Source organism: Zingiber officinale, chromosome 2B (assembly GCF_018446385.1).
Source record: "Zingiber officinale cultivar Zhangliang chromosome 2B, Zo_v1.1, whole genome shotgun sequence".
Taxonomy (NCBI): Eukaryota; Viridiplantae; Streptophyta; class Magnoliopsida; order Zingiberales; family Zingiberaceae; genus Zingiber; species Zingiber officinale.
Window position 1 is genome coordinate 8,844,996 of NC_055989.1, and position 10,106 is coordinate 8,855,101.

At 36.0% G+C, this 10,106-nt stretch overlaps 1 protein-coding gene across 2 annotated transcripts; it reads right to left on the reverse strand.

Annotated features, from left to right (window-relative positions):
• Window positions 1-3,192: 3,192 nt before the first annotated feature.
• Window positions 3,193-9,875, reverse strand: LOC122045225 (glucuronokinase 1-like). Of its 2 annotated transcripts, XM_042605353.1 has the most exons (6): window positions 9,541-9,873; window positions 8,793-8,942; window positions 7,840-8,028; window positions 7,537-7,653; window positions 5,467-5,627; window positions 3,193-3,709 (listed from the first exon to the last, which is right to left on the reverse strand). In XM_042605353.1, the coding sequence occupies exons 1-6, from the start codon at window positions 9,739-9,741 to the stop codon at window positions 3,463-3,465; spliced, it is 1,065 nt and encodes a 354-aa protein (XP_042461287.1). In that variant the 5' UTR covers window positions 9,742-9,873; the 3' UTR covers window positions 3,193-3,462. The 2 variants fall into 2 exon arrangements, with proteins under 2 accessions (XP_042461287.1, XP_042461288.1); XM_042605354.1 differs by lacking the exon at window positions 5,467-5,627 and having other exon boundaries at window positions 7,829-8,028; window positions 9,541-9,875.
• Between the last annotated feature and the right edge of the window lie 231 nt (window positions 9,876-10,106).

Genomic DNA, 10,106 nt, shown 5'->3' on the forward strand with positions numbered 1-10,106 from the left:
TAAGTTGGTGATTGTTCAAGTCTAAATAGGAACACTTTGTAAGAATAAATTGATAAATGGGGCAATCTGATTAAGTGCTATATAGAGATAAAGTATTGACGTGTACGTTGGGGAAACTAGGAACACTTTGTAGGGATGCACTGGAGGTGGGGGCAGTGGGAGGGAGGTCGGCGATGCACTGGATGTTGCGGAGGTCGCTGGAGGGGGCTACTGGAGGTCCTCGCGGGTGCTGGAGGTCGCGAAGGTCGCTGGAGGCCGCAGGAGGGAGGTCGCCGCGATGCTAGAGGCCGCTAGAGGTCGGCGTGATGGAGGTCGACGCTTGAGGTCGCGGGAGGGAGGCAACGGGGCTAGGGCTTCGGAGTTGGAGGGAGGCGATGGGGCTAGGGCTTCGGCGCTGGAGGGAGGGAGGGAGGCAACGGGGCTAGGGCTTCGACGCTGGAGGGAGGGAGGGAGGGAGGCGACGGGGCTAGGGCTTCGGCGCTGGAGGTCGAGAGCGGCGCTTTTCACCTTGAGCGATGCTGGAGGGCGAGAAAGAGGTTAGGGCTTTTTCGAGTTGGTGCGTGCATGTGTTTTACACGTGAGGGAGATTTTATATCACCATTGTGGTCCAGGGGCGGACTAGGGAAACGCGGTCCAGAAGATCCCTCCCCACGTCTATGTTAGTCCTTCTTGATTCTTCTGAGAGCATGAATGAGGGTTGTGGAGAAGAAATTCTATAAGAAGGAGGTGACATTACGAATTAGTTTGCCGTAAACTATAAATATTCAGGAATATACGTATAAAATGGAGATTGAGGCGCATTACTCAAAGGAGCCGGTAAGTTCTGAGAACTTTGAAAATTTGGAAGAAATTATGAAATGTGTGGAATATTTGAAAATTTTTGAAGATAATGTGTAGAAATGAAAAATTGAAAATATTAAACATCAGGACGATCGCGTGAACTTTACAATGTTACATTTTCATAATTAAAAAAATTTCTAAAACCTCCACTATAATTTGGATCCATTTCAAAAGAATAAAGGATGAGATGCATTAAAAAAAATTAAGAATAAGTGTAAGATGAATGAGAAAATTTTATAGGATAGATATATATAATATAAAATTAGTGACTCGTTAGAAAAAAAAAATTGAACTTTTGAAGAAACCAACATTCAAAAAAAAATTGAACGTTTGCAAAGAACAACAAAGAAAGAACGTCTGAAAATTCAACGTTTGGAAAAAAAACTGAAAACGTAATTAAATCATATTAAAAAATTAATAATTAACTTTGCTAGGCCACCAAAAGGAAAAAACCTGGATTCGATTTATCGAATCCAGGTTTTTCTTTGCAAAAATAGTAACCTGGTTACGATTGTGGCCAAGTTTTTGACACTGATTTCAAAAAAAAAAAAAAACTTAGTACAAATCATCATTGCGGATGTCATCCATCATTTCATCAAAAAATGTGAGATCCACGTGTCACATACACATTATATTAACACATTCATTCTCTCACATTTGTTTTAACATTAATCTTCATTATTATGGAGTCCGTTATCCATTTATCTTTATTTTTATTATAATTTCAATTATATTTACACCATTTACACAATTATTATTTAAAATAATTAATAATATTATTTTTAAATATATTATTTACATAAAATTAAAATATATTTATTTAAAATTAAAATAAATAATAATATTAATAATTTTATTTAAAATTAAAATATTATTATAATTGAAAATTACATTAATTGAAAGTACAATAATTGAACATTACAATAAATAAAAATTACATATTTCATCTTCCCTTAATCTCTTGACATAGATGTTTGTGGATGATTAATTGTTCCTCTGTCATTTGCGAAGTGTCCTTCGAAAGGATTGCATATTCTTTTAATTGAACTTTGGCTAAGACAGCTTTTGCTTTCATCTCAACAGCGTTTGGTTTCATCTCCTCAACTTTGAGTTATTTTTTCATTTCAACTTCAACCATTTTTATGCTTGTATACTCAATAAACTTTGCAAATATATTGTCCAAATTTGTTGTCATACATTTAATGTCTGATTTCATTTTATCTTTTCCCTTTCTTTTTGCTACCTTCTGACCCATTGGACGAGTTTCTTCTTCACTTAGGTCTACATGTAGACTCGCATCTTGGTTAGATGAGGTGTTGCTTGCCACCGACTTTGAGGTCCTTGCCTTCTCTGTGCCAACAAGGTGATCAACGGACTATGGAGTAAACATTGGACGATCTTTTATGATTCTCCATACATGCTCGAGATTAAATGCAATGTCGTTATTTCCCTTGCGATACTTTTCATATGCAAGTCGCAATATGTCCCCATCACTATGGCCACTACAATACGCACTATAAACACTATTGTAATATGCGTTGAAGCGATATACGTTTTTTTGTATGGTATTTGCCAGTGCGATCGTATGACACTAGCAATTCTATTGGGTGTACCTGGAGTACGATTCTCATTGTAATAGCTTGTAATACGTCCCCAGAAAGCATCCACCTTCTGATCATTGTCGATAATTGGATCATCACTGATAGTAACAAACGATCTCGCAAAAACCTCATCTTCAACATTACTCTATGTTGACCGCTTTCTTTTACCCGCAGCGTCAGAATCCGTCTTCTCTAAATTTACGAGTTCAATTGGGGATTCATGGTCAGACAGTTGAGTCTCTGGAACAAAAGTCGGAGTAAACGGTTCATTTTCCGCCGGATGTAAAAGGTATATTGGTTGCATGTGGAATAGATGGATAATTTTGTGGATATGAATTATATGGATAATTTGGTGGATATGAATCGTATGAATTTGGTCACAAAATTTCTAAAAAAAATCGATTATTTTCATCTAGGAGGAAAATAAGAGAAGAATTTTAGAGAGATTTAAAGATTGAAATAAGGTGATGAGTATTTATAGATAAAATTTGATATTTTAAAAAAAACTATATGTTGAAACTTGAAATAGCCGTTGAATTGATCCGTTGTGTTGATTAATATCCGTTGTGTGAAAAATTATCCGTTGATTACTATCTCTTTATTTTTTTAATTTTATAATTTTTTTAATTTATTTTAATAGAATAGATATAAAGTTTGTGGTGGGCCACAAACTTGAATGTTTGTGGTGAGCCACACGAGGATTAAAAAAATGATAAAATATCCACCCATTTATATTATAACCGTTCTTACATTGATTTTAACGTTCATATAACATTATAATATTTGAATAACATTCCAATGCAGTTGCTCTGAGTGATAAAAACAGCAAACACACCCGAGACAATGTACCTTGAATTCAATCACTAGGGGTAAGAATCAAAAGTTACTCAACCTTTATGAAAGAAAATGGAGTTCATTTGCGAGTCCAACTCGCATGGAGACGAATGATTCCAACGAAAACTAGCCTATGCGTCATATACAAATAAAGATTGGAGATTGCAGCTCTTAGACTTACATCACTTTACATCACTGAGACTGTTTTCAAATCTTCCTCCCCAAGAACAGGAGGGACAACTTCTACCTTTGCGACTGTAAAACCAGCTTTGTTGCAGGCCTCCTCAAGAAGTTGAACATGAGCAGGTCCCTCTGGGCAGAAAGCAACTGCAGCTCCTCCACTGCCTGTAAATTTACAAGCTGCCCCAACGCTCCGAGCCACCTCGATCATCTTAATGTTGAGAGAACCGAGGGCATCATCTCCAAACATTTGCCTGTTACAAAGAACAGAAAGAAAAGGAGATAAGACAAAGTCAAATGATGTAGCAACATTCTCAAGCCTTCTTCTACTAACTCATGAGGAAGGCAAGAGGGTTACTAAGGTTGATAAGTCACATTTGAAATTATTTCAGAATGAAAAGTGCAGTGTTCAACAGCTAGTAATGCCTTGTTAGGTATGAGAGTTCAACAGTGTAAGAAGAAAATTCATTGAAAACTTGGCACAATACTTGTCAACCCAAGCAGCACCTAAGATATCTCTGCGGACCACTATTGAATAATGGAAATTCACCGAATCAGTAAATTTCAGCCGTGCTACTCTGCACGGCATGAAATTCCAACTAATTTATGAAATCTATGTTCAAAAGTCATCAAAGAGAGCAAATTTCATGTCCGCATGACACTTAGTTTTGATTGCATCGAGTGATGGACAATGAGCGAAGCAAAAAAAAATGAGAAATGATGGGAGTGCAAGACGATTCTGAGGAAGTGCAATAGTTTCTCCATTCACCACTCAACTCAGGTCCTGGTTATGTGCTCTGTCTGTGTTTGAGTTATGTGCTTTTTCTATGATTTATAACTATATTTGCTGCAATTTACCATTTTTATTTGATCTTTTACCCTTTCCACAATTTTTTACCTATCAGCAAATCTTGATATTTATAAATATTTGACAACTCTTTGACCTTGCATGGCAAAACTCTACTTAGCGTTTGTGCTAACCCTGTCACCTTAATTTAATTTTTTTTCAGATTCTAGTGAGTGGTCTAGTGAACCAATTGGAGAAAAAGCCGACTATTATAGTATAATTTCATTAATAGTTGTAATAAATGTTAGCATAGTATATATACTTTTAAATTGCAAGACCCTTTATATGCTCTTTGATGTCTGAGTTTTTTATATGGATAACAATGGTTGTAACTTGCTAATGCACGTAATAGTGGGTGAATTGTGGCATATATGTGGCAACTCCTTGTGATGGACAATGAAATGGCTCATTGACTGTAGCAAAAACAAGATGAAGAGCATTGATCACTATTTGTTAAACACTAGTACAAATGAGAACACATCTTTAGTGAGGAAGTTACTTGCAATCGGCAACAAGCTTTCATAATTAGGAGATGCAAAGGAAGGACATTGATATCATCCTCACAAGGAAGGTCTGTGGGGATCTCCAGCATCCCACATAGCTTGTCCCTCATATGCAGGGAAGAGGAAGCCAAGCCAGGAGTCTAGAGATCCATCCACATACTAATCGACTTGTTGAGCGCTGCAAGCCACTAGAGGCCTCCACGCCAAAAAAGGTAAAATTTCTTCCTGTATTTAGGAAATGCCAGCTACCTACTTTATTTCCTTTTCTTTTCCATCATAGCATCTCTCTATAAGGAAACACACCTTTAGTTTAAATCTTCCTCAGCTTGTGAACTAAGGTAGCATTAGGCGTTATTGATACGATATCCATTGTTTTTTCTAGCCATAGTAGTGTACTCGATTTAAATAGGATTTGCAGGTTTTTATCCTTCATTTTTGAGTAATTAAATTTATGTTCACTTGATCTTTACCATCACTCTTTTAGAAGAAATGCCCCCATGTACATTTGGTGTACCCATTGACATTCTATGTACTAGTCAAAGAAAAAAAGAATTTGGTGTACCCATTGACAAAATTACCAAGCAAGATTTTGCCAAAAATATGGGACAAAATGTGCTACTTGACAAAACACAATCTATAAGTTCTCAAAACATTTGCATACCTCCGAAGATCAAAGTTGCGGTTCATCAAGGACGTAAGCTGAGTGTAATCCTTTTCAAGTAGAACTCTGCGACCCTCTAAGGCTAGATTTGCTACTTCTTCCATCGAAGACCTTATGAATGCATCTCCATCTAGCCACCTCTGACGCACAAAACTGTGCACCTATGTTGTTGAAGTATAATCATCACTTTTACATACCGTAACATTTTAGAAGTCAAACTGAGTCTTATGACCTTATTTTTCTGACATATGGCAGCTTCAATATTGCTGCTGTTAAATTAACTTTCAATCATGTTAAAAAAAAACATTGAAAAATTAAACAGGTTCTTGATAAGCTTCCAAGTGGCACGGGAAGAAGAATGAGCACAGCATCCATAGTGAAAGAATATAATAAACAGTATCTCTGTACTAAAAACAAGATTCACATGCAAATTACACACAATGACCAAGATATTAACACTTTGTAAAGCCAAGCGGTGGAGAGTTGTCCCCCCCCCCCACCCCCACCCCCATATACCTATGTTTGAAGTATAAATGTTTTATTGTTATTTGATTGTTCTTTAAGAATAAATTTTTATACAATAATTATTGATGATTCCTTTGGCAGGATTGACACCAATTTTTACCTATGCCTGTCAAGTTACAAAGAGATTTTGATTTGCTGTGATTTATGAAATATTAGAATGTACAAACCCTCTACTAAAACCAAGAGTTAAAAACTGAGAATCATGTTTTCTGCTGAATGAAATAGGTAAAAATAAACTATATGTACAAGCTTATCAGAACGGTTTGCAAATTGCAACTTCATAGGAATGAGTATATAAAGTTACAATTAGTCTTCTGTGAAAAATCAGTCAAACCATCTTAATTTTTTTCTTTTCCCTATTTGGAAGGATTTTCCTATCTGTCTGTAGAAGAAAACTTATCTATGCTAAATACAAGTTTGAAGCGACTCTTCTTCCTTGTTCAGCCCCCATCTCACCTGTCTCCATAACTGATCTTCAAGATTAGGTGCAATATATGCTAGCTGTGTTTCTTTAGCCATACGAGTTGGCAGACACTAAAATGAGATTCTTTAGTCAGATGAGACAAGAGGGGTAGATGTCATTACTCTGTATGTCCTTGCAGGTGCAATCAATTAGGTATAATATTAATTCTTCATATTTTGAGATGAAAGATTATTATTGTGATATGGAATTACTATTCTTAACTTCATTCTCTAGGAAAAGATTATGCATTTTGATGTTCTTTATCAATGCCATTTTCTAAAAATAGTAATTTTTTTACCTAAATTTATTTTAGAGATTAATTATGCTCGAGTTTCAATTTGGAAAGAGTTTGTACTCTTAACTCTCTAAGTACTTCAGAATTAATTAACGATATATGAGATCCTAACCATGCAATATAATGCAACAAAAACATAAACCTTTCTCTTCATTTACAAATATGGAAAGATGTTTCCTAAAGAAATTACCACTTTCATCAAACTTCGGTGAATATCAACAGATGATGCATTGCTGTAAAGACATCTCGGCTAGAATTTAACCTAGCAGATTTGCCATCAAGCCCGAGCCCAAGCTCAAAGCCACCAACTTCAAGTTAGATATAAAATGTTCCCAGCCTAGTGAGAAGATATTACTTGTGGAAGGAAGGGTCCATGCCAACATAGTGGTTGTAGTATGATATATGTATGCATATATATTATTATTCTCTATATTTACATAAACAAACAAGATCATATATAAGCTGCTGGTAAGCTTGTAACTAGTTTGTTCATGAATTGTTTATGATCTTTGTTCATGAATGACAGAAAGACAAGTTCATAAATTTAAACCTTGTTCCTTTATCTGTCAAAAATTAAAACTAATTTCATGCCTGTTTATTAATTTCATTTTTTCATATGACATGAACATAAAATGAGCACTTCATCAAGTTGAGTATCAAGCTTCTCTGTAAATGCTTAGTTCATTATGGCCTAGAGAAAACAGTATGCAAAGTTATTCTCGGCATGAATAAAGATCAAAGACCTGCTTATAGCATGTATGGAAGACATTTAATTAGAAAGACCCACCTTCCCAGAATCACTTGGATTCTCAGCATATATAAGATAAAGGGGAGGAAGAAGACCAATATCCATGGGGGAGTATAGACCATGTCCAAGGTTGTCCATATGTTCCTTACTGAAGTCCTGCAAATTATGTTATATGGTTAAAAGAAAACCAGAGGATATTGTTTGTTATATATGCTACTTATTGAAGTCCATAGCCATGCTCAAATGGCATCAGAAAGGATATTATACACTAACAATTATTAATAATCAATATGCATTTCATTAATGATAATTACACAAGAAAAGCTCATACATATGCAGTACCATATAGACAAGGCCTCCGTAGACCTGGGCAACCCGATCTTGAAGACCAGCAACTATACCAAGTTCTTTCTCAGCGTTGAGAATTAAGTCAGGTCGGATTTCAACTTTAACAAGGTGCCTAACTTTGTAGAAGTCAAGGAGGCAATTAAAGGCGGCACAAACAATTGCACTTGAACCTGAAAGTCCAGTCTAAAAAGACAACACCACATGAGAATTTTTATTTACAACATACTACTAGCATTATTTGTTAGTTTCAAATTAAGACATTGCTTTGATTTCATATTTTATAGGCTTAAACCAATAAGATCATGGCCAGACTTTTTGAAATCAGATTTATTAGAAACTAAGATTAGGTTATTTATTAAACACGTGGACTGGAAAGAAAAAAAAGGGTCATGCTTTCTGCAGAGGGAGCCAACAAGTATGAGACATGTCACTTAGAAAATAGAAAGAGAAAAACATAATTAGACGTCTAGAAACTTGGTTATCAACAAATAGGAAAAATAAAACCAAGAAAAGACCCAAAATTGTCTAGAACCAAATTCCATTAGAAAATAATTCAAATTCCATATTGAAAAATAAAATTCTTACATTGGGATGAAAGCAAAAAAAAAATGAGAATTGAATTTCATTTCTCATGTTTGGAATAGTAGATTATGAATGTGTCTGGGATAATATTAAAGTACACTAGTCCTAAGAATTCACAAGAATTCTTGAACACAAACACAAATCCATTTTGATCTGATTTCTAAATCCCAAGATTTTTGAGATACAAGAATTGTAACTTCCCTATTTTGTTCATCATACATAAGATCCATTATGATGATAGAACTTGAATTCCAATTCCAAAAATCTTGATGGTTCCAAAGAAGATATATACATATATAGGTATCTAAATCATACTAAGGTTTAGAATTATGTTATGCACCAAATGAATGACATCTAAATTATACCTGACGAGGGATGTTGGTATCATAAGATAGGGTAAAGTTTCCTTCTTTTAGCTCAATATTTTGATCACAACAGTACTTGTAGAAAATTTTGCAAGTAGCCATGAGCAATCTCACCCCGCCGTAGTAGCCTTCACTTTGTAGACGGTTCACCTTCAATTGGCATTTGGCTGGTATTCAGGCTAATAACAAAAACATATGCATGCACGAACAGAGTTATGGTTGAAGAAACTTAAGCTTACTCATCCTCATGTGTATTTCTTATTGTGAAGACATCATAGAAATATTCTCACTTACAAGAGAGCTATGATCAAAGTGTAGAGAATGAAAGGTTTTTTTTGTCAAGGAAAAAGCCCAAAATGCAGTCAGTAGAAGAAAGCATCCTAAAGCTCAAGAATTGCAGCAAAGATTATCATAAAAAGAGCGTCCTCGTTCCAAAGTTGAGCCCGTGAACTTCACAAAAGGGTAGAGTTAAAAAAAAATCCAGAAAGGTAAATGATAAATATTCAGGAAAGCGTTGAATTAATCTATGAAATTGATTCTGCGTATTTGTTGGTAACTTGGTATGACAAAGCCTTGCAAATTTACTGCAATGGAAAATTACGCCGATCATTTCTCCTGAATAAGAGAGACATTTTCGCCAAAAAAACAGCAGTCTTTCTTTCCACTGAACAGCACATGGAAACTCGGCATTTTATCGAGCCATAAAACCTCGATCGCTTAAGATAGAAAAGGGGAGAACGAACGGTACCAGATGCCGGATGGAGGAGAAAGAGACGAGATCATGGAACGGATGAGGGCGGATGACGAGATCTTGGGAGGGTTCGAGGCGGACGGTGGCGGAGAAGTTAGCGATGGACAATGAAATGGTGCGGCCGAAGTAGACGTCGCTGGGGTTCCCCAGGAGGCCGATCCGAGCGTACGCCCGGCGCTCTATGACTTCCTCAGCCATCGCGTCTCCTTCGAGCTCGTTCGCTGCCACCGATCGGCAGCGGCAACGACGTTCAAAGCACTGGATAGGTTTGTGGAGAGGTGATCGACACCTGCCTCGTCAGGGCTGACAACGGTTTCGGTGTCAGTCCAAATCCCCTTGAATATTTGGCAAACAACCCATCGACATTACATTATTTCACATAGGTACATTTGCCGTCAGCTGTAATTTTAAAATGGGCAGGAAAAAAACTTTAGAAATAAAAAATCCCACTCTGTAACTTTTTTTTAATTAATCTTTTTACTCGAGCAATATTAAATTAAAACTGAAATAATTTTGATCAATATTAAAATAGTTCTAAATAATCATTTTAATTAAATTAAAAT

Coding starts and splice junctions, on each gene's coding strand:
- LOC122045225 (XM_042605353.1), bottom strand. CDS start 9,741: ATGGCTGAGGAAGTCATAGAGCGCCGGGCGTACGCTCGGATCGGCCTC. Junction 7,654..7,839: donor ACGGAGGCCTTGTCTATATG/GTACTGCATATG, acceptor CATAATTTGCAG/GACTTCAGTAAGGAACATAT. Junction 3,710..5,466: donor CGCAACTTTGATCTTCGGAG/GTATGCAAATGT, acceptor TCTTTGTAACAG/GCAAATGTTTGGAGATGATG.